The sequence below is a fragment of the Trichosurus vulpecula genome, chromosome 4 (assembly GCF_011100635.1).
Source record: "Trichosurus vulpecula isolate mTriVul1 chromosome 4, mTriVul1.pri, whole genome shotgun sequence".
Classification (NCBI taxonomy): domain Eukaryota; kingdom Metazoa; phylum Chordata; class Mammalia; order Diprotodontia; family Phalangeridae; genus Trichosurus; species Trichosurus vulpecula.
This window is the reverse complement of record NC_050576.1, coordinates 208,687,542-208,712,850: the sequence shown is the minus strand read 5'-3', so window position 1 is coordinate 208,712,850 and position 25,309 is coordinate 208,687,542. Positions and strand designations below refer to the sequence as shown.

The window sequence follows — 25,309 nt, the reverse complement described above, 5'->3', positions numbered from 1 at the left end:
CTTCTGGGTTGGAGCTCTAGGATTTAGCTAGTTCATTCAAAAGTTTTTCTAATGTCTAATTTTTCTTATCTAAAGACGTTATTCCATTTCATTCCATCAAAGAATGGGGTCCATACTGCATCAAGGGATTTTTTAGTATATAGCTGTAATTCTACAGTTAGTTTAATGCCTGTTGCCACATTAAAACCTTATGATTTGTGACTAAATCTTGTGACTACATCACATGAGTAAGGGTGCAGGGAGGAAGGGAGTGGGAGGAATAACATCCTTCTTTTCCTTGTACTCATAATTTCTCACTCATTATCAGTTCCCTTGAATAGCAGTTCTTCACAGGGTGTAAATGCTATGGAGGAAAGGATTATCACCTTGGAGTCCAGTAGAAATGAGAAGCCAAGGACAGATTTCACTGAAAATGTTGAAGGTTGTGGAAAGAGGGATTTGGTGTCAGAAGGTTTGAATTATGACACTACTTGCTATCTGTTTGATATTCCTCCCTTTCTTTGCATCTCAGTTTCCCTATATATAAAATAAGGAAATCAGACAAGATGAACTCTAAATTTCCTTACAGCTCTAATTCTTACAAAACCTGTTTCTTGCAAATGATAGCCATTACTACTGCTTAGAGATTGAGACCAATCGAATGAGAGTGTTCATAGAGCCCTACAAGGGATCCTATCTATGCCTTTGACATTTGCTAGGCCTCATGTTGTTGTTCTGTAGTTTCAGTCATGTCCTATTCTTCATGACCCTGTGAATCAGAGCGTCCATGGGGTTTTCTGGGCAAGGATACTGGAGTGGTTTGCCATTTCCTTCTCTAGAGGATCAAGGCAAACAGAGGCTAAATGACTTGCCCAGGGTTATACAATTAGTAAGTGTCTGAGGCTGGATTTGAACTCAGGTCTTCCTGACACCAGGCCCAGCGCTCTGTCCATGGAGCCACTCCTCAGTGATGAGGAGTCAGTCATCTGTCATCAATGCATCACCTTGTGCCGTATCCAAACAATATTAAGCCAAATAATGCCTTCTATTTCATAGGATCATTGAGTCCAATCTCTTTATTTTTTCAGATGAGGAAACTGAAGCTCTAGGAGGTAAAGTCCTTTGTCCAGATTACACAGGTAGTGAAGAGTAGTATTAGAACTTGAAATAGGGGCAGCTAGGAGGTGCAGTGAGTAAAGCACTGGGCCTGGAGTCGGGGGGACCTGAGTTCAAATCTGGCCTCAGACACTTGACACATGTACTAGCTGTGTGACCTTGGGCAAGTCACTTAACCCCAACTGCCCTACCAAAAAAACCAATAAATAAATAAAGAATTTGAAATAAAGTTTTCAAATCCAAATCCAGGCTTTTTTCAATTACACTAAACTTCATCTCAATACTTTATAGTGATTCTCCTCATGGAAGAAGCTTCCAGAACACTTGCAACGATGTATAATAGAAGTGCCTTGGAGAGATTTTGGAGCATGTGTAGACATTGTGTAACTGATTTCAGTCTGTTGTTGAGGAGGAACTCTTTTGATTGACTGGCGACATATTCGAAAGACACTAGTTAAGTAGAACCTTGGCTTCCTCTCGGTGTTGCTTCTTCCTGGTATCTGATGTTACTTCTTTTTGACAATGCTGTAAAAGGAGACACTTTTTTATTTCTCTCTCAGACTATCATGTGGCCCCAAGAATACAAGCTCAATTCTTTGCCTCAACATATTTTGTTTTGTTTTAGATTGAAGGCCGGCATCTTGTGAGTTTTGAAAGGTCAGGAGACATCTGAAATTTGGGAGTCCAGGAGTCATGCTGGGTTTTGTAGCCAGCCTAGCACTGATACCTTGAGGAGCAAGGAATGACTTTTCAGATCCAGCTTATCCTACTGGTAAACTCAGATAATTATTAGCCCAGTGATTGGCACAGAGTAAATGCTTAATAAATGCTTGTTGACTAGACTTGATGAAGAGTCAATTATCTTCATCAATGCAGCATATGATTGTTAACTTGGTGAGCTCAATTCTAAACAGAAACTGTTAAGTCTGTGTTGTTTCCCCAGAGACTAAGAAATTATAGGGAACAGTGTGACCTTGAAGTGTTAGGGGGAAATATTTGTACTTTCATGCTTACTTCTTCAGTATTCCCCAAATAAATATCCCTTTGTAAATCCTAATTGATGTCAATTAGTTAAAGGGAACTGCGGTGCTATTTTTTGGTGGCTAACAGTGAGGAGGAACACACTTGGAATGAGATCTTAAGCCCATTAGTGAAGGAACACCCCAACCCTTAGGAGTACTAGATCGCTGAGGGGGTAATACAGTTGGCCTCACTCTGAGATAGTAAAGCCAGAGAAATATTCGCTAAAATAGAAAGTCTCAGAGAGGTTAAGCTATTTGTTCAAAGTCACACAGCTACTTTGCTTGTTGGTTGACTTACTGAATGATGAAGCTTAGGGCTTCCAAGTCCAGAGCTTTTATAACTATACCCCATTGCTCAAAAGGAAGATGATAGATAATAAATTTGGGGAAACTCCAGCAAGTTAGACTAAAGGACAAAATATTATGGAGGAGGAGAGTTTGGTATCTGGTTGGATTACATTAGGAAGCTAAAGACCGGTTCACCGACATATACTATAGAAAAGAAGCAAAGCTGACCTACCCAGTCCAAGGATCCTGGACTTCATCATAGAGGAATTGCCCAGGGAACTGAGTTATGCTGCTAAAATGGAGGTGGGAAGCCTACACTATATTCTCTTTCTTGGTCAGCCTAGCTCTTTCTGAGCTCTTCTGAGAGCAGAAGCAGTGGTTCATTTCCATCCTTAGGTGCTCTGGAGTTCAGCTGAGGAAACCATCATCACTTAAGCAACTTGCCAGCTTCTGCTCAGGCAAAGTGATAAAAACACCTTGGGCTTTCCAGTGCTTCTCAGCATTTCTTGGCAGCCAGCCTTTGTCTATTCTTTCCTCCTCTAATTAAAATATGGGGCTTGAGTGAGGAGGGAGGTGAAATTTTAGACTGGAGAAGAATGAGAGTGTTTTGTTTGTTTTTTGATATTGGCTATACCATAGATCTATCATCATCTTCTCTATTTAGCATGAAGAAGAACAGAGACCAGAAATGAGGAAGAGATTTATGGATGGCTCCCCTCCATCCCATTGGCAGTCTGAGTTGCCTGGCTGAAAACTTTAGTCATTAGAATAAATGGCAAATGTCACTTGCTTGACCTCCTCTATTTTTTGTGAAATGGGGCCAGTTGCTTTGTACATAGCAGCTGAAAAACACAAAAGTACTGATGGGGGTTAAGGGTAGGAAAAATCCAAGAACCTGACTGACTGGTTGTTCCTCTGGGCAGTGGTAACAGAAGGGAGGAGAAGCCAGCTACACAGCTGCATTAGTGCCTCATCTACTTTTGTAGGAACACAAGATGGGACTATAAAGTATTGAAGTCAATTATTATTTGAAAGAAACCTATCAGAACTAGGGAGCCCACTGATTGAGTACTAGTCTTGGAGTCAGAAAGACAGGGATTCAAATCCTATCTGCAACCTACTACCTGTGCAGATGTGAGTGAATCACAACCTTTTAAGGCCCTCCAGGCAATCCTCTAAGGCCATGACTGGTTGGTATTTCTGTGGGCATATTTTCTACACAAAGAGTCCCTTATACTGATGAAATCATGAGTCCAGACTCCTTCCCCCACCTTTTTCTTCCTCCTCAAAAATCCTCCAGAATTTATGCATTCAAATGATTTTTGAAATTTTCAAAATAGTCACCTCAAGAGACTACTATTCTTTTTCCCAAAGATCCTGTGGTGGTATAGTCTTCGCTCAAAGTAGTGTCCCAGATGTGATCATTCTCATTCTGCTTCCTCAAGTTACATATTGTAATAGCAATAGCTCGCATTTACCCACTGCCACCAAAGACTTACAGAATGCCTTACTCACAATAAACCCCTTAAGGAAACCAAGACTCAGAGGCAGCCACCACTTTCCCAGAGTTACATGGATAGCAACTGTCAGAGGTGGGATTAACCCAGTTCTCTCTTGATTCCAGCTATAGTGTTTTTTTTCCCCTATGGCTCTGCCTTTATTGGCCCATACTGTTGCTGTTCAGTAATTTTCAGTTGTGTCTGACACTTCATGGCAACATTTTGGTTTTCTTTGAAAAGATTCTGGAGTAATTTGCCCTTTCCTTCTCTGGCTCATTTTATGGATGAGGAAATTGAGGCAAAGAAGGGTAAGTGACTTACCCAGGGTTACATAGCTAGTAAGTATCTGAGGCCAGATTTGAACTCATGAAGATGAGTCTTCCTGACTCTCCAGGACTGACACCATCTACTGTGCCACCTAGCTGCCCAAACTCTCCATACTAGCACTATATAAATATTTGTCTCACTGCTTTACAATGAAGCATCTATTTAAAAGTTAAACAAAAAACCAACAGAAATAATATTACTCACTTTGGTCATTCATTTAATCAGGTATAGAACTGAATGACTTTGAACTGTTTCCAAAAATCAAATCTACTCTCAAAACATGGAGATTTGCCACTATTTAAGGATATAGAGTCAAGAAAAAAAACAAACAATCTTGGAATCAGATCCTGGCTCTTATTTTTGTTTTTTTTTTTTTTTTAGTTAGCTGTGTGCTCTTAAGTCCCTTAACCTCACCCTCAGTTTCCTCATCTGGAAAATGGGAACATTACTCTTTAAACTACATCCTTAACAGATATGTGGTGAGGAAAGCATGGAATGGATGACCTAGATAATCTGCATTCCAGTCTCATCTCTGACAAGTACTGGCTGTGTGACCCTGGGCAAGATACTCAACCTCTCAATACCTCAAGCAACTCTCTGACACTATAAGCTGCAAATCAGGTGCCAATTTACATTGGTTAAAAAAATTCCTTATCGAGACCTACGTATACTAATGAAATTACAAGCCTGGTTTAAAAAAAACATTATATAAATGTGATTTACTATTATTGTAAGTAATGCACCTTAGTCTCAGAAAGTAATTTCCAAATAGAAATACAAAACATGTTTTTGAGCAATGACAATGCCACTGTTACAATTCCCTTCACCACCCTGGTTACTTTCCTCCATACGTTCTCCAGCTGGTCAATTTTCTTCTTAAACAATGGAGCCCCAAACTGAATACCATATTCTAGATGAGATCTGATGATGTTGGAATCCAGTGGGAACATCACCTTCCTATTCCTCCTTTTAATGCAAGTTACATTAGGGCTTTTGGCTGCCACATCATGCAGCTTATATATCGAGTTTGCAATCTGTTAAAACCTCCAAATCTTGTTCAAAACAATTGCTGTCTAGCCATGCTTCCTCCATCTTATACTTATGAAGTTGATTTTTTGCACTAAGTGGAAGATTACATTTATCCCTAATGGATTTCATCTTAACAGATTTAGCTCAATGCTTTATCCTGTCAGGATAATTTTGCACATGATTCTGACTCTAGTGAGCATGCTATCTATGCCTTTATCTAAGTCCTTGATAAATATGTTAAATAGCACTGGAGCAAAAATAGACACTTGGGATCCTCTTCTAAGGACCTACGTCCATATTGATAATGAACTATCTTCCCAGAGCACTCCATTTGATCTCTCCTTTGTTCCTTCATCTCTTAGCCTTGAACTAATACTTCATTTGTTTACGTTTGTACATATTTTATTTCCTTCCTTCCTACTCCCAAACTAGAAAATGTTTGTTGAAGGCATTGAATGTTTTATTGTATGTATTCCCAGCACATATTGTGTTCCTTCCATGTGGAAGTAGGGATTAATAAATAGTGCTATTTAAAATAGTAGGTACTTAATAAATACATAATACTTAATAAATATTTGTTGAATTGAATATGCTTTTTTGTGGAGGTGGGGTGGGGATTGGGGGTTGGGGTGGAGACGTGTATTGCTTTCAATAGGTCCCCAGACCTATGTAATGTGAGTTGTGCTTAGGTTTCCTCAAAGTGGCAGTAGGACTCTATTCCTTCGTCTTTCACCCAACACTTACCACTAATTTCTACCAAACACCATCCAGTAAGACAGAACCACCTAAATGGTGGCCATATCTATCCTTCTACACCTTCTGCTGGACCCAGCCCCATAGACCTGAAATCTTTAGTGGTTCCTTTAGAGTATGTCTGACCTGATGGAAGAAGGCATTGTACACAGTCCCACACAGCAGAGCCTTGTGGGGTGCTGTAAGGTTTATCTCCGAATGTGTAGGTATGGGTAATCTCAGCATGCCGATGTAGTCGATGTGGGCAATGAGGATCAGGGGCAAAGGCTTCCGGAGAAATAGAAAGGGGAAGCTTCCTTGTTCCAACACATGCTCAGGCTGGGAATGGGGGAACTTCAGTGCCACAGTATAAAGACAAGTGTGGTAACTCATGTCCCAGATTTTCAGCACCTGAGAGAAATAAAAAGTAGAAATTATTCCTTTGAGGAACTTGCTTCTGCTGTTAAGTGGTTTTACCCATTATGTTCCCACATTAAGGAAAGAAGTTATCAATGTAAGACTCTACTTTCAGTCTCTCTGCTTACTCACATCTGTCGTTTTGCTTTTGGCTCATCTACTGGTTCCTATTATCTAATAATCTCAAAGCACTTTACCATGAGGAGCACAAGTAGTAATTTGAGTGTCAAATGTAGCGTACATGCTATGATCTGTTCTAGAGTATAAAATGTGAGCTCAAAAACAGGTTGAATCTATGGGACAAGGAATGGTGGAAAAGTCACTGGCTTTGGAGTCAGAAACCTATGTTCCGATTTCAACTCTGCTGCTTATTACTTACATGATCTTGATTTTTATCAGCCTCATTTTCCTCCTGTAAAACAAAAGGGCTGGACTAATTGATTCACCAAGGTATCTTCCAATTCTAAAGCTTATGAATCTATGAAAATAGACTAGGAAAAATTGCCTAACTGTGATAAAACTCCTTTTCATGGGGCAAGGCAGGTTGTCTGTCTTAATTAGCCATAGTAGGGGCAGAAACAGGTGAATGGATACTCTGATTTACCTCCGTTTATATCAATCACTGTTTATAGCAATACTGGTCTTGTCAGAAGCCTGGTTAGAAGTCATATTGACATAAAGTCAAGCCTACAATTGGAACTTAAGACTTTCTTTTATGTTTTTTTCCCCTTTATATCCTCCACTCTTCTCTCCCATGGCCTTTAATCCTACTCTTACTTTGTTCCATGCACAATCTTTCTCTTATTTCACTTGATTGCCTACCTTTATGGTTCCTAACCCCAATTGTTCCTGTTCCTGAGGTCTACATGGCGGTGACTACTGGGAGAAATGCTGTTTTCTCAGTAGGTTTGTCTCTCAGTGAATAAACTGTGCTTGGAGGTGATAGTAAAAATTTCAATTTCTATAGCTTCTCAAAATTTATAAAGCATTTTCCTTATACCAAGCCTGTCATCATTCCCAATTTACATATGAGGAAACTGAGATTTCTCAGTTAAATAGCTTACTCATGGTCAGAAAGGCTAAGTAACTTTTGGTGGTCAGAACTAGGTTCTAGAGTCTTCCCATAGTCAGACTCCAGAAAATAAAACACCAAATAACCTGTATACACACATTTTTTTGAGTTTCATCTGCATTATTAATACATTCTTAAGTCTTAACAATAACCGAGACAACCTATCAAACCCAAATTTGATTGTGATTTCTGAGATGTAAATGACCATACTGAAAGTTTGACAATTGACTGGTTAGAGCTTGCTTCAGCACATCCCTGCACTATCTGATTCAGTTAGTACCTAAGTCCATGAGATGCAATAGCTTCTAAGAATCAAAGAAATTCCTAGAGCAACATAGGGTGAAAGTCTTGCCCTACTTAAAAACTGCGTTGATGATCAAGTTACTCTCCTCATCTCTATATTGATCATCAGTCACATAGGAACAAACCTAACCCCATCTCAAATTTTCTCATCCCCATTTCCTCACCCCCACTCAACCTATGTCCTACTCTAATTTTAGCCACCACTTTAACCGTTGTCTAGAATTCTTGTTTTATACAGAACAAAGATACTCTCATTCTGGATATCTTCCTGTCATTGAGTCCTCACTTCCCCTCAACAATATTGCCTTCCTGGATTGTTACTCTCCCCGTAGCACTGGCTATACTTTTACTCCTGACACATTGGTTGTGGAGCTGGAGTTGAAAGCTTTCTTGCTCTCTACTGACACTTACAGACTCTCTTTTAGCTGTGATCATTTATTAACCTTGCCTCTTTTTAAGTTCACTCAATTAAAAAATTTCTACCCTATACAAATCATTGTGGTTGTTGGTTATACTTCCTCCATCTCTTCACCCAAGTCATTATCCCTCATTTCTAAAGGAACTCAGAACTTGGCTTATTGTCTTGTACTGATACTCAACTCTTTTCCTTACACTCAGGGACTTCCAACATCTCTGTTGTTGCTCTCTCAAACTCTTTACCAGGTTTTCTTAATCAGCAATTGAAAGTGAAAAGTCAAAAGATTAAGGGCGTTAAAGCAGTGCTTAATAAATAATCCATCATTAATCCAAAGCTTTACTAAAGAGGCTGGTGAAACAACACAATCAGAGGAGAGGGAGGGGGAGCTTCCCAAGAATAAGGATGTGAAAAATTTCTGGTCGTCTACATGATTTCAAGAAATCTAATACACAAAGAATGCAACTTGAGTCAAAGGCAAAAAAAAGAAAACTAGTGTACTTAGAATATAATGAACAACATACCAGTACTGTCATCAGAGTTGAAGGAAACTCTAGCTTCTTTGCAAAACTGGAAAGCCAGGGGTCTGCATAAGATCCATAATTATTGGTTCAAATTTTTCACAGCAGTTCATGAATTATTAGAAATGTACTTTGAGAAGATGGCAGTGTAAAAACAGGAACTTGCTTGAGCTCTCCCTCAAATGCCCCCAAACACCTGTAAAAATGACTCCAAACAAATTCTAGAACTACAGAACCCATGAAATGACAGAGTGAAACAAGTCTCCAGCCCAAGATAGCCTGGATGGTCACTGGGAAGGATCTATTGTACTGTGCTGGGAATGGTGGGCAGCCAAGCTCAGGTCGCATCATGACAAACCAGGCAGGAGCAGACCAGGCAGAGCAGGCCTCAAGGCACTGAATCACTGGCAGCTGTGGCAGTTTCCAGACTTCTCAACCAACAAATGCCAAAGACAACTTTGCAGGTCAGTGGGAAAACTGTTAGACTTGGGTGAGAGAAGTGTGTGGTCAGACCCCAGCCCGGGGTGGTGAAGGTGGCTGAAGCTACAGCCACTGCTTCCAGAGATCCAGGCCCACAGCTGGTGGGGGAAATCAAGTGGCTGATCAGAGCTGGAGGGTAGAAATCTCTTTGCTGGCACTGAGACAGTGTTTTCTTGCTTTGCCCTGCTTCATCTGGGTCGCAGTCCTGGTTGGCAGTCCTTGGGGGAGGAGGAGAGCTAGGGTGGCAGAGCTTGAGGTGGATGTGGAGAGAGAGTCCTCCTGGTAGTTACATGGCAGAAAAGAGTGCTTGTACTCACAGACCAGAGCACAGGCCAGGAGAGGAGTATTATACCACCTCAGAATAGAAGTAGCTCTGAAAACAGCAGTGCAAGACCCCTGAAGCTTGGGACAAAGCACTCTCCACTCTGGAAGCAGTCATAAGCTGACAAAGAGCTCAAAGGTCAAGTAACTGGCTGGGAAAATTAGCAGGCAGCATAAAAGGACTCAGACTATAGAATCTTTCTTTGGGGGCAAAGAAGATCAAAACATACAGCCAAGAAGTCAACAAAGTTAAAGATCCTACATCCAAAGCCTCCAAGAAAAATATGAATTGGTCTCAGGCCATGGAAGAGCTCAAAAAGCATTTGGAAAAGCAAGTAAGAGAAGAAGTGGAAAAACTGAGAAGAGAAATGAGAGTGATGCAAGAAAATCATGAAAAACAAATCAACAAGTTGCTAAAGGAGATCCAAAAAAATACTGCAGAAAATAACACCTTAAAATAGACTAATCCAAATGGCAAAAGAGCTCCAAAAAGCAATGAGGAGAAGAATGGCTTAAAGGGCAGAATTAGCCAAATGGAAAAGGAGGGTCAAAAGACCACTGAATAAAATACCACCTTAAAAATTAGAATGGAGGAAGTGGAAGCTAGTGATATTATGAGAAATCAAGAAATTATAAAACAGAACCAAAAGAATGAAAAAATGGAAGACAATGTTAAATATCTCGTTGGAAAAACCAGCTGGAGAATAGATATGGGAGAGAGAATTTAAAAATTATTGGACTACTTGAAAGCCATGATCCAAAAAAGAGCCTAGACATCATCTTTCAAGAAATTATCAAGGAAAATTGCCCTGATATCCTAGAGCCAGAGGGTAAAATAGAAATTGAAAGAATCCACCAATTGCCTCTTGAAAAAGATTGCCAAAAGAAAACTCCTAGGAATATTGTTGCCAAATTCTAGAGCTCCCAGATCAAAGAGAAAATATCGCAAGCAGCCAGAAAGAAATAATTTGAGTATTGTGGAAACCCAATCAGAATAACCCAAGATCTGGCAGCTTCTACATTAAGAGATCGAAGGGCTTGGAATGCAATATTCCGGAGGTCAATGGAGCTAGGATTAAAATGAAGAATCACCTATCCAGCAAAACTGACTGTAATACTTCAGAGAAAAATATGGATTTTCAATGAAATAGAAGACTTTCAAGCATACTTGATGAAAAACCAGAGTTGAATAGAAAATTTGACTTTCAAATACAAGAATCAAGAAAAGTATGAAAAGATAATTAGGAAAGAGAAATCATAAGGAACTTACTAAAGATGAACTGTTTTGTTTACATTCCTACATGGAAAGATGTTATTTGTAACTCATGAGACCTTTCTTAGTATTAGGGTAGTTGAAGGGAATATATATATATATATATAGACAGAGGGCACAGGGTGAGTTGAATATGAAGGGATGATATCTAAAAAAATAAAATTAAAGGGTGAGAGAGGAATATATTGGGATAAAGAGAAAGAGAAAGACAGAATGGGGTAAATTATTTCACATAAAAGTGGGAAGAAAAACCTGTTGTAATGGAAAGGAAGAGGGGGTAGTGGGGGTAGAGGGGGATGAGTGAATCTTGCTCTCATCAGATTTGGCTTAAGGAGGGAATAACATACACACTCAATTGGGTATCTTACCCTACAGGTAAAGGCATAAGGGGGAGGGATGATAGAAGGGAGGGCATATTGGGGGAGGAGGTAGTCAAAAGCAAAACTTTTGAAAAAGGACAGGGTCAAATGGGAAATTTGAATAAAGTGGGACAGGATAGGATGGAGGGAAATATAGTTAGTCTTTCACAACACACTTCATTATGGAAGTGTTTTGCATAACTATACATGTATAACCTTTATTGAATTGCTTGCTTTCTCAAGGAGAGTGGGTGGGGAGGGAAGAAGGGAGAGAATTTGCAACTCAAAGTTCTAAAAACAAATGTCAAAACATTTCATAAAAGCCTACCTAGAACATAAAACTGGAAGGGACTAGAATAGCAGGGAGTCACTATATAATGTGCCCATTACTTTCGTTAGAAATAGATTTAACATTGATGTTAATTAATGCCTAAGACTGAAAATATATAAAGAAACAAGATTGAAGCTTTGAGACTAGCAAAATTAATTTAAGGACATCTGATAATTAAGTTTTAATCTGTTTATATGGCATGAATGCTACAAAGAAAAATAAGTATAGAAAAAAGTGCTAATTTTGCAAACCTTGAAATTATAAGCTGATGCATACTTGATGGATGACTCAGACATATTTGATGGATGCATCAACATATCATTGGTGAATTCATGTGAATATCACTTGCTGAGGCCCTTTTGGTTTTTGTACCAGTAAGGCAATAAACACAACATCAAAGACAATCGTGAATATGCCTATGTAGTTTTGTATCACAAAGTATGAGAGACTCTCCATAAAGAAGGTAAAAGAAGTATAACATTTATTCAGACACCAGAAAACGATATCCCATAACCAAATGTTCAGCTTCCGTAGCTGGTCAGCCCACTTTATCATAACAGAAAGGAACTTAAAACACCATACCACAGCCTGGAGCCTGGTCATCCCAAAACTTCTCCGACACCCTCCTGGGGTCTTCTCCAAACCAAACTCACAGTACAGCTACGTCAGCCTGTTCAGTTCTAACAATCACAAGGGCGGCCATTAGCAGCCATTAGTAGCCATAACATCTCTCTCCCTCTCAGCATTTTCTGTGACATAACTTCCTTTTCCTGTCAGGAAACTCCTCCCACCACATGTGTCTTAGGCTTACTGTAAGCAGGTTGCATGGCCTATTAATGGGTGGGAAAGATCTTCAAATCTAATTGCTACTATAATCTTGTATGAGGATCTTGGCCACATAGGCACTGTTCAGAGGAAACTATTTTTGTTTCTCTTTGACAAATCCAACACTATATAACTTTTGTTAGCCTTTACTATTTTTGTTCTGTGAAATGATGCTTGTATATTTTAGAAAATATGTTAATTTTAAATATACTTACCACATGCTCTAAAAAAGTACTTTGACAGCTCTGATATGTCTCTTACCACCTTTCTTAACTTCTTAACAGTATCACATATCTACTACCAAAAAATGAGAACTTTAATAACCCCTTTACATGTAAGCCAATTATATGTTTATGTACTTAATACAAAACATTTATAGCTTATTATCACTAAAAAATCTATAAGCACAAGAAAACCACATATTGATTGGGTCTTAGTGCTACAAAAAATTCATTATTGATCTGGAAATTATTGAATAAAGTGTCCCAAAGTATTATAATATTTACACTCTCTTTGTTAATTATGGCAAAGCATTTGACTCAGTTGTGCTCTGATGACTTGTTCATGTGCTGAAAATATATAAAATATACACAAGTATAGTGAGTATAATAGAATATTTGATCCCCGTGTGGAAAACTGTTCTCTATTTAAAGTTTGTCCTCAATACCATAATGTTAAAGACAATTGTTATAAAACAGTATTATTCAAGGAGACAGTTTAAATCCATTATAATCTCTTCTAAATAGAGGTGAGTGTTGCTTTCTAATTAGAATTAAACAAAAAGTCTTATTAATCATTTGATATACATGATTGATATCAAGTTCTTGGGTTTTACCTAAAACACATTAAAGTTTCTTCAATTTGTTTAATCTTTCCCCAACGATACAAAAGTGTAGTTTGGACTTGAAGTATATAAAATTCTCTATACATAAAGAATACCAAGGATAAAATGATACTGAAGACTTTAAGCTTGTATTCAGAGGCCAAATTCAATCAATGAGCAAAGATGATGTTTACAAATACGTTGGCCTCCTCCAGGAAAACATAAAGCTATCAAGGAGACGGCTCTAGGTGTATGTAAGTGAAGACACTTCCAGTCTTCAACCTCCAATCAAAGTCCAATGGGAATACATACTTAAAGCAATTGACATTCTCACAATACCAGTTTTAATATATACTTTCTGAACTATTAGATGGATAATACTGCATTATTTCTTGACACTTTTCATTATCTTTTCTTTATTGCACCGCAGACTCTCACTATCTGCTCCATTGAATAAACCTCTCTAAACCTGTTTTCTCACTTGTAAAGTGACAACAGTGACAGCAACAATAAAATTTGCCTCTCAGGGTTCTTTTCCAGGATCAAATGAGACACTGCATATAAAACACTTTGCAAACCCTGAAGTGAAAGGCAAATGTTAGCTATTTATTATCTATAATTTCACTGGTCTGGGGAGCCCTTGTGAGAAAACGCCCTTTACCAACGCAAACTGGCAATCTTTCTGTAATTTATGGCCTCAGAGAGTTCACTCGTGCTTTGAGAGTTTAAATAATTTGTCCAGGTTTAGATAGTTGGTATGTGTCAAAGGCAGAACTTGAACCTGGGTGTTTCTGACTGAGTCTGACTCTTTAGTTGTTGTACCATATAGTTTGCTATGTGGTTACCACCAAAATCACTGCCAATAGAAGATTCATTTTGATTTGAATTCATTCCCACTATATGTTTCCCCTTATGACCAATATTTTACATTTGTTGAAAGGAGTGGGAGGAGATAGGCTACAAAATGGAAGGAACTTAAGGGGCACAAACAGAAATTAATCCTATGATCACCATTAGTATTATGTTCAAGCCATCCAAGTTAACCAGATACCTACTGTGAAGATTAATCACTGTGTGCTGTGAGCTGTGAACCCTGCAGTTTTGGCCTTGAATTTCTTCTAAAGCTTCTCTAATTCTTATCCAAATAGCATGGTGGAAATAAAATTGGACTAGTGAATTAGTAGACTTGGGTTCTATGTTCCTTCCTTCTCTAACATTCTATGTTCTATTATTCTAAGTAACTATCAGCCTCCAGGTCTTTGGTGAGCCTCTAGGTCTTTATTAAGAGTAAGTACCTGGTTGAATCTTTTTTTACTCTTCTTTTACCCTATTCACTCCTGATCACTACTTAGCTTTGTGGATACAGGCAACCAATGCAAAGCCAACTCACTGTATCCTTGGAGTAGCTGAATATCTGCCCATTTTGTTCTTGGATGGCCAGTCCCAGGATAGGCAAGGAATGTCCCCGGAGCATGGCTGTTGGGAGGCTTGGGACAAATCGATTCCATACTCGGACACAACAGTCAACCCCACCACTGACCAAGAGATTGAGAGACTTGGAAAAATCGAAGCATTTTATTCCCTGGCAAGGAAGCAACAGAGAAAATGGTTTGCAAAGATGAGAAAAAGCTGGAACATCAGAGTCTAAGGTAGTACTTTAAGGTTGCCCTGGGAAGGAAGACAAAAGGCTCTCACCCTCTTAATCTTCCAGGTATATGCTTTTCTTTTTTGGTCCATGTCCATGATTACCAATGAGGCTTGAGAGTTCCCTGAGGAGGTAATGCAGAGGTCTTCTGGGACATATTGGATTTGGGAAATGGAGTCTTGGTGTATGCGACGGATATAATTATAACTTAAAAATTGACAGTGATTTCCAATATCCTGGTGGGAAATAGCAATAGATACAGAAGATAAATCTAGTCCTCCTAAAATGGCAACCAAAGGCTAAAAATGCAATAAGGCTTCTACCAGCGTAACACTTTGCTGTGGATACTCAAAGCCAGTCTTGCAAATAAAACACATGTGCACACACATGATTTCTATATTTTAAAAAAGTAACTTCATATTTAAATTAACTTCAATGTATACAGTATCATAACTTCTATTTTTTAGTTTCTACTTTTAAGTACCTATCATGTTTCTTCAATGTATTTAAAAAAAAACAGTTTCTCTGATTTCCCAAATAGTATATATCCACTTCGGGAAGAAAGTAAATAACCCTGTCACTAACCTTTCTGAAGATATGGCCATAAGTTATTGCTCTGGGCCTGTCCCCCTTCATGCTAGTGCCTTCCCTCTGTAGATTACCTCCAGCTTATCCTGTATATATTTTGTTTGTGCATATTTGTTTTGACATGCTGTCTCTGTTGCGGTTTAGTCTCTGCCCATGCCAAAACTGTTGAGGTTTCATGATGTGTCGTGGTGGAACCATCTCAAAGAAGTCAGTCAGACCACCTCTAATCTAAGCATAAGCGTTTATTGAGATTGACACCTCTCATGAAGCGGGCTAAGTTACAAGAGGAACCAGCAACTTCAGAGAAAGCAAGATGGATTTTTATAGGGTAAAGATACAATTACATAACAGAAATTATGGATATTAAAAATGCAGAAGGGGTTCGTTAAGGGATTAGATAATAGGGGAGGGGTCCCAGCCACAGTGGAACTGCACATGTGATTACCCACAATACACACAGAAAAACCCTTTTGGGGGGTACATATGTATGCCGATGATATTATAATAAACCTCTCTATATCACAAGTTCACCTAAAGGCCAACTTTTGCTGCTACTGCCCAGGTGCCTCCATAGGGAAACTACCTTATTTGTTTTGGGGTTCACATCCTGCTTGGGCATCCTCGTGGTGCTGTTTTCTGATTGGCTGACAATTGTGATCCTAAGGCTAGATGGATGTGGTTGTGGTTGAGTGCATGGACATACCTGCTATCTCTGTGGGAAATATGAGGAATGGCTCTGGAGGAAGTGCCTAGCTAGAGGCAGTGGCTGGGGTCCCAACACATGGACATGCCTGCTGTTTCTGTGAGAAGTGTGAGTTCATGGACACACTCGTTGTTCTAGTGAGCAGTGAGGTATACATGAAGACGTTAGGATATTGGCAAGGGGGGAGTGCTAGGTAGCTACAATGGGCCTGCTGTTCAATGGGGCTTATGATGAAGTTAGAATATTGGGGCTGGGGGCAGCTCTGTTAGGATTCCATCAGTATCCTCTATTAGATTGTAAGCCCTTTGAGGGAAAAGACTATTTTTGCCTCTCTTTGTATCGCTGTGCTTGGCACAGTGACTGGCACATAGTAAACTCTTAGTAATTACTTCTTGATGTGACTTGGTTTGACTTGACTGAGCAAATGGTTGTTTTTAAGGCTAGAATGATATATGATCCAGCAGGAATATCATGAGGTTTACAGCAAGCTGAAGGTGACAAGCAATGCCACGCTTTGTATATCACAGTGCTACACTTTGTTAATATAAAAAAAAAGAGAGAGAGAGAGAATTCATTTGGATCAAACTTGTTGATGTATACTTTGGAGCAGCTGTGTGGAATAGTGGGCTAAGTTCTGAATTTAGTCAGGAGACCCAGCTCTGAAACTACATGGTGCCATCAAAGGTAAGTCACTTCACTTATCTGGTCCTCAGATAAGCGATCATGGAAATGATTTTTGCACCAGTCATCACAGAGTATTGCTGTGAGAAAGGTGCTCTTTATGAGACATTGAATCTTTACGGAAAGGAGAACCTCAGTCTAAGTCACAGCCTAGCGTTGACTACTTCTATGACCAAGCAAGTAATTTCTTTTGAGCTTCCATTTCCTCATCTATAAATGACAATTATAATGCTTATACTGAGAGGCAGTATGCTAGGCTTGGGAGTCAGAGACATTTAAGCTGTGAGACTGTGGGCAGATCACTTAACATTTCAGTACCTCAGGCAAGACTTTTAAGGTACTATATTATAGACAAGTTGCTGACTTGCATTGGTGAAGAAAGTTTCCACATTGGGAACTGTCTACATCCATGACTTGTATTACCTATCTTACATGCTTGTGTGTCCCTTTCAATCCCCATGTGTCTGTGTGTCCCCTCTCTGTCTGTCTTTGGGTCCCATCTCCCTCTGTCTGTGTGTCCTCATTTCCCATCTGTCTGCATGTCCTCATTCCCTATCTGTCTGCACGTCACTCTCAGTTGCTCTGAGGGAAGCAGTTTGCAAACCTTTGAGAGTGTGACTCAGTCAATGCAACAATTTATATGGCAAACATTAAGGGCTTAATGTGTGCAGAACACTGTGATGATCATGATGAGCGTGGGTTGTCTCCCCCTATTATTATTCGCCCACTCCTAATTAAACCTCCATGCAGACTTTGTGTATTAAGATGACAGGAAGAGATTCATGCTGTTGTTTTCAACCTTCTTCTTGGTAGAGAGTATTGAGTAAGTACAGTCTCTATGGATGGGTTGTGAACACAGTCAGTTTTGTAGCTTCCTCTCAAATGCACATTCAAAAATTATGAGCCAGCTGTTCTACACTAGATTTCAGGGTCTAGTTAATGCGACTTCCTGTAGAGTTTTATATTGGGCAATTTCTCATTGTTAAGTTTATAACGAGATTTAACTTCAGTGATTCCAGCATCACTCAAAGTAAAGGCTTTATCTTCCTCAATTTCCTTTCAAAGTCTCCCCAAGTGCTGGCTGGGTTCCTTCTTCTTTTGCTCTTCATCATGTGCTCTGACCTTGCACATTTTAATCAAGGCTGATCATTATTTCTATAATAACACGTGCCCTTATAATTTCCCTACCTGCAAGTAGATTCCAGAGAACCCAGTCTGCTCAAATAAGGACTTTTCATATAAGCTTTTGTTGGGGTGAAGGAACCTGAGCACACTTACTCCTCCGTGGTCATCCCCCCACAGTAATACAGAACAGCTCTCTTCAGACTGTCAGGGAGAGAAAAGAGACCAGTGTTAGAAACCACAGGATCACAGGACTAGAGGGGACTTGGAGGCATAACAGGCCATCTCTGTAGCAGGATTGCACGTAAATTTCCAGACAGATAGTAAGCTTACCTGCCTCTTTAAGATACCCCCAAATTGGCTCCTAAACTTACTATGGCATTTGAATTCCAAGTTGTAGTCAGAAACAATTTCTTCTAAATGTATCTGATGATGTTTTCTGAATAGTTAGAAAAGCCAGATAAGAGAGGATGGCAGTCATCATGGACAGACAGAATGTCTAGTCTATTTAATCCATACTATTAAAGAGCATATGCATCTGAGAGGCATCATTATAGTGTTAGATGCTGGAATCAGGAAGACCTGGATTCAAATTCTGCTCATGACACATATTAACTGTGTGATTATGGGTAAGTCAGTTTGTTGGGGTTCATGGGCATGTGAACAAGGAATAGACTCATAGGTAACAGTGTCTTGAATGAATTGCTCAGACTGTCTCCAAGTTAGATGAAAGGCATTTGTTGGGGTGATGTGCCCAGCAGGCTCTGTTCCTTACGGGAGGCCAGAGCCTCAGGGTCCTGCTCCCCATGGGAGACAGAGCATTGAGCTGGGTTACGTGTCTGGTCTATACACAGTTTAACAGAATGGGGGGAGGGGCTCCTACAGTTTAAGAAAATGGAAACGGGAAGAGGAAAGGGGAAGGGGAGCACTAGTCCAGAATGTCTTGTAGTCCATACAGATAAGCAAAGGGGAAGGGAAGAGCGATTCTGAAACGTCAGGTAGTTGGGAGATGTTTCATGAAAGCACCCACTGTCCACAGTGGGGGACATAGTTTTCTTGAGCACTTTCTAGCTGGTCACACATCCTGCATTTTATCTCATACCTCACATCCTGCATCCTACCTGCCCCATGTGCTTCCAACATTCCTTTCTACTTCAGCAAATTTACAGAATCGTCATTTGGGGCTAGAAAGGACCTCATTGGTCATCTAGTCCAATGCTCTTACCCTGTAGATGAGGACACCGAGGGCCTGAGAGGTTAAGTAATATACCAAAGGTGACACAGGTAGTCAGGAGCAGAAATTTCCCTAGACTTGGAATAAAAGGACCTGGCTTCAAATACTGGGTTCAAAGTCACTTATTAGCTATGCGACCTTGGGCAAATCACTTCAGAGGTAGCATGATACAGGGAATAAAGTGCTGTAGTCGGAACCAGAAAGACAGAATCAAGTCTCACATTAGAGACTTATTAGCTGTGTGACCCCAGGCAAGTAATTTTACTTCTCTTGGAGGTTTAATGTTTGGCAGGCAGATAAAATGATTGCTTTTTGTAATTGAATAAGAATATTGGTTGAGTAGCAGCATGGTATGGTGGAGGGTTGACTTCAGGGTCAGAAAGATGTGGGATCAAGTCCCTACTCTGATCAATAGTGGCTGAATTGCCTTGGGTCAATCTTTTAAAGGTTTCACTGCCCCCTCCACCCCCTGCCCCCTGCCCAGGCAATTCTCTAAGACTATAAATTTCAAAGAAGGTACTGATCTGCACTGATAGGTGAGCTCCTTGTGCTGATGAAATCATAAGTCAAGTAAAAAAAAAAGAGATGTAGCCACTTTAGGACAATTCCATCAGGAGACAGGACATAAGGAATATGGAATATGCCTCATTTTATTTCCACATGGTTTAGATTTATTCTTGTTCTCTATATTTTGAGCATTCTTCAGGACACATAGTTTAGAAATCTCTGCCCACCACTCCACTCCACTTTCCCACTGTCACAGCAGAAGTGGAGGGGCACATAGAACTAAGGCCCATTTTGTATTCTTCTTTGTTTTAGGGACTGCTATGGCCAAATAATTCATCTCCATATCACCATACTTCTGGTAATGAGCCTGTTCAACTTAGCTAAAAGATCTGGTCTGTTCCTGGTTGTTCTCAAAACTTTCCAGCATGGTAGAACCTGCCAGATCTTATGTGCTACTGGCATAGCTTATGAGACCCTAGGGTCCCCTCCATACCATATGACACACCAGAGCAGGATTTTGCAGAAGGGTCAGATGGTCCCAAGATCCATACACTTTTTAAGTCCTCTATTAATCAAAGGAATTTGATTATTAGTACTCTAAATATGGGATCCTTGTCTAGTAACCAATGAGGGGACTTATTTATGGAGAAGCTGAATCATAATAATCTTGACAAATATTCTTGTAAAAGGAGAAGAAAGAAGGGAGTAGCAATTAAATAGAAGGATGACTCATGGGTACTTCTTGGAGAAGCAGAGAAAGAAATTGGCAGAATAGGTTTTATCATACTCCCAGAGGCTATGAGAAGCATTTTTCAATGGGAAAAGAAATAAACTAAATGCATTTAAAAACAACTGCCCTCTAGGCATAATGCCTGTACTAGGCTCAGACCCAATAACACATGACTTTATTGGTCTATAGGCAGGCCAACTCAGGAACATAAATTGAATTTAGTTTCAACATTCTCATGTAGGCAATCCCCAAAGAAAATCCAAGAGTTCAAGGAATAAAATCCTTGTTTGGATTAAAATCATTGCCTCAGCTGCTTCTACCAGGAGATAGCAGGCATCCCCCAAGGTTATTCTTACTATGGCCAAACTTCTCAGGGTGTCAATACCCCATCATTTGAAGAACTCGGGACCTGAATCCTTTCCCTGCTTGGCTCATTTAGCACTTGATCATTGGCAGGGACCTTTACTATAATCCTGGTTTCTACTCTGAAGAAGGGTCTGATTATTTTACTATCACATATCATCTTTAGGGTTATAATTGAAGTCTATCAAAGTTAGTCATTGCACATTTGTGGCTGTTACTGTGGACAGTGCTCTCCTGGTTCTGCTCACTTCACTCAGCATCAGTTCATTCGAGTGTTTCCAGGTTTTTCTGAAGTCTGCCTACTCATCATTTCTTATAGCACAATAGTATTCCATTACATTCATATACCACAAATTGTTCAGCCACTCCCCAACTGATGGGCATCCCCTTGGTTTCCAATTCTTTGCCACTACAAAAAGAGTTGCTGTAAATACTTTTGTACTATAGGTCTTTTTTCTCATTTGTGTGATCTCTTTGGGATACAGACTTAAAAGTGGTATTACTAGGTCAAGGAGCATGCACATTTTTATAGTTCTTTGGGCATAGTTTCAAAATGCTCTCCAGAATGGTTGGATCAGTTCACAACTCCACCAACAACGCATTAGTGTTCCAATTTTCCCACATCATTTCCAGCGTTTATAATTGTCCTGTTTTGTCATATTAGCCAATCTGATAGGTGTGATGTGGTATCTCAAAGTAGTTTTGATTTTCATTTCTCTAATGAATAGTGATTTAGAGCATTTCTTCATGTGACTATAGATAGCATCGATTTTTTCCTCTCAACATTGCCTGTTCATATCCTTTGACCAATTATCAATTGGAGAATGACTTTTGTTCTTATAAATTTGACTCAATTCTCTATATAGTTTAGCAATGAGGCCTTTATCATAGATACTGATTAAAAATTCTTTCGGGGTTATAATTGTTAATAGAAGTGTGTATACCATTCTGAGCAAATGAAAGACAGGATTTCAGTCTAGATCTCGTTAATTATAGATTCAAGGAATCTATCATGCACAGGTCATCTCTTGACTTTCTGTTTTAGTCCTGAATATTTTTTTCCTAGAAGATAACTGAAAGCTTCAGATAAATTTTGAAGTAAATATTTGTAATGGCAAGCAAAGTAGGACTTTTTGCTGCTTTTTCTTTTGGAGTGCTTCTCAGCACGAAGGCAATCAAATGCCTTTTATTGAGCCTTGCCTTTGATTGAATCAAGTCTTTGATGACATGCTTAAGTCACAAGAAAGCCTAAGTCACATGAGTTTGAGTCACATGGTTGTGATGCCCTCTGACCCCGAAGAGGGGTATATATATATATATATAGACATATATATATATATATGTATATATATATGCATCTGAGGTTAGCATTTTGTTTTGTGGCTCACTCATTGTGAGAGTGTCCTATGATTTGGCCAGATGAGACTCTGGGTAGCTGTTGATATGCCCCCCGGCATTGATGCTTCTCTCTCTGGTAACTATGTATGTATTGCTATGGACAGATAGTTAGAAACCCTATGTGCTGATTTGTATTATTTGTTCTGTTTATGTAATTTCTGCTTGTAATTTTTGTTTGTGTTTTCTATGAAGTTCAGGGTGCTGACGTTTCCCCCTGAAGTAAGTGAATGATATATGTATGTTTAATTAAAGTGAGATTGCAAACCTCTTAAAGTTGCTTTCCTTAGAAAAGCAGATCAAAGAACTTGTGTTAGCAGCCCTCCTGTGTGCTGGTGCTTTGGCCTTACACCTCCACAGCATCTGCAAGCAGCATTGTTGTTACAATATTTTCACATTAATACATAGATACCACCATAGAAGATCATGCAACATGCTTACATTCTAACCCAGTTTATATAGCAGATTTTTTCTTATACTTACTTCTGTATTATACCAGTAGAATACTGATGTTGGAATGTAGTTCAGGGCTGTAGAAATAGAGAAACGAGTACATATATGTATGTATACATACATACACATATATATATACATAGACACATATATTTCTAGTTATATACCTATATGTGTATAGATTAAGGTTAAAAGTCGAAAGCCAATACTTCTTTACATAGATAACACTGTCCATGGCAGGAAAAAGTGGTATAGGCTGGAAGTTTCCACACTGGACAAAAGGTCTATCAGTCCACTACTGGATAGCTTTGATTAAGAAAAGTCATAGAATGGTCACCATAGTTAACCGATACTTTTATAGATGGGGAAACTGAGAGTCAGAGGTAAAGTGACTTGCCCTAGGCCACAGAGTGAATTAGTGCCACAGCCAAGACTAGAACTCATTTCTTGACTCCTAGTCTAAATCTTTTCCCATAATATCGAATCTAGATCAGTTATCCCCGTCTATAAAGTAGATGACTCATTCTTCCAATGAGTCATCATGGTGGTGTTCTCAATGACTACAACAGTGCAGTGTAAGCCCTGGCACATACTAATAAACTAGAAAGATTTCAGATATAAGCTTGGCAGCAGTAATCAAAGCACTGCCCTTGTTAAGAGAAGCTTGTCATCAGGTTGGCTGCAGGGAAATATATTTCCCAGCCACAGTTCCTCTTGCATGCTTATTACATGCTAACATTGATTAATGATATGAATAAACAAACACAAGCTTATGTGATTGACTCCCTTAAGCCTTCCTGCTGTGATTGACTCTACTAAAATGGAATAGTGAAGGGGAGAAGGAAGAGTTTCTTGGAGGCTGGGATATCACAAACTACAAGCTTCTAATTGGATAAATCCATATATATCATGCCCCTAGACAAGTGCCACTCCCAATAATGGGGCTAAGAGAATGGGGGTAGCTAGTGCTTTGAGAGCCAGAAGAACTTTACATATTTTTTAAACATTGAGGTGAGAATGGAGTCACCAGGTTCTTACATACTCAGGTGCTACCTTCTGTTGGTTAAAGCTATAAGTGCTCTGTTTTGAAGAAGGTGCTTCTGTACTTGAGTGGATCAATGATCTCACTGTTGTAGGTCCTCTTTCCACTGGAGTACATTGTGACCTATCCATACCTTCTCGTTCTGTGACTACTGCCTAGATACTGGATATATTCTTTACAACCACCATTCTCAGAGAGGTTCACTCAGCCCTCTTGAATGGGAAATAGGAGAAGTCTGTTCCAGGACAATTATAGAGTAACAGATAGACCCTTGGAGAATAGGGCAAGCCAAGATGTGGGTGTATATTTGTAATAATGGGGTAGGGAGGATGGCTTAAGTCCAGATCCCATCAATGCTTAAAACAAAGAAACAAATAATTTGTTGTGTTTAACTCTTTGTCAAACCCATTTGGGTTATTTTTTGGCAAAGATGCTGGAGTGGTTTGCCATTTCCTTCTGTAGCTCATTTGACAGGTAAGGAAATTGAGGCAAACGTGGTTAAGTGACTTGCCCAGGGTCACACAGCTAATAAGTGTCTGAGGCTGCCTTTGAACTCAAGTCTTCCTGACTCCAGGCCAGGAGCTCTATCTACTGTGCCACCCAACTGTCAAAATGCATAGTGCTTTAAAGTTTGCAAAGCACTTTACAAATATCTTATTTTAACCTCACAACAACCCTGGGGAGGTAATTGTTATAATTATCTCCTCATTTTACAGATGAGAAAGCTGATGTAGACAGAGGTTAAATGACTTGACCAAGGGCACATAGCTAAAAAAAGGGACAGATAATCAGACTCATAAGTAAAAGCCAACAATTTGCTGGGCCATCTTCAATAAGACTGGTGTTCTATTTAATTTGTCAATAATAGACTCATTCTTTGGATTGTGTGGCAAACAATTATTTGCCAGAAAACTTGGGTTTGTATTCCAGCCATTCAAGTCCTTTGAGCCTCAGTTTTCTTATTTTTAAAATGGGACTAATAAAGACTCACACTCAGAAGATTTAGGTTGAATCTTGTTTCTACCATTTACTCCATGTGTGAATATGAGCAAATTACCTGAACTCTCTAGGACTAATTTTTTCTTCTTTAAAATGAAGTTGAACTCAATGACCCATGAGATTATTTCTCATTTTAAAATCCTATAACACTACATATATTTAGGATATCTACCTCACAAGGCTATTGCCCTAGGAACTGTAGATCATCAAATAAACATAAGCTATTGTACATGTAGGCTGTTCAGGGTGGCAAATCCTACCAAATAGATGGAAATCTTCAAAGATGGGGCCCAGAGACACCTCAAAAAAGTATATTTTTCTGCTGGTTGTAGCAACAGCAATTTTATGAACATTAGGCATGTAGACAGCATCTGTTGTCCAAACTTTAATCCTCTTCCTTCCTGTTGGAGCCTCAACAGCATCTGCTGACATCTGTTAGGAGACAAGGCTGGGAGACAGAGATCTCAAAAGTGGGGCTCTGGTGCCACCCTGAGCTGCTTAGAAGCAATTCCAGGCCCAGAGTCCATCCTCCAGTGCAGTTTATTAAGAACCACAGAACGTCAGTCCTGGGACTAAACTCATGGGCTTGCTTAGTCCAATCTGCATCTTGCCAAGAAGCAGTCTTAAGAAGAAATCATACAGCCTTACTTTGAAGACCTCGGGTGAAGCAGAAACCCAATACCTCCTGAGGAGGCCCATCTCACTTTTGGACAAC

At 39.5% G+C, this 25,309-nt stretch overlaps 1 protein-coding gene across 1 annotated transcript in view; it reads right to left on the bottom strand.

Moving 5' to 3' along the window:
- LOC118848415 (WD repeat-containing protein on Y chromosome-like) overlaps nt 1–25,309 on the bottom strand; it is a 152,864-nt gene that overhangs the window by 76,175 nt on the left and 51,380 nt on the right. The window contains exons 7-13 of the mRNA XM_036757277.1: nt 24,855–25,026; nt 22,584–22,630; nt 17,938–18,075; nt 14,828–15,013; nt 14,523–14,714; nt 6,789–6,821; nt 6,140–6,403 (exon numbers count right to left, since the gene is read on the bottom strand). Coding sequence (XP_036613172.1) covers nt 6,140–6,403; nt 6,789–6,821; nt 14,523–14,714; nt 14,828–15,013; nt 17,938–18,075; nt 22,584–22,630; nt 24,855–25,026 — 1,032 coding nt within the window. The remainder of the gene's footprint in view (nt 1–6,139; nt 6,404–6,788; nt 6,822–14,522; nt 14,715–14,827; nt 15,014–17,937; nt 18,076–22,583; nt 22,631–24,854; nt 25,027–25,309) is intronic.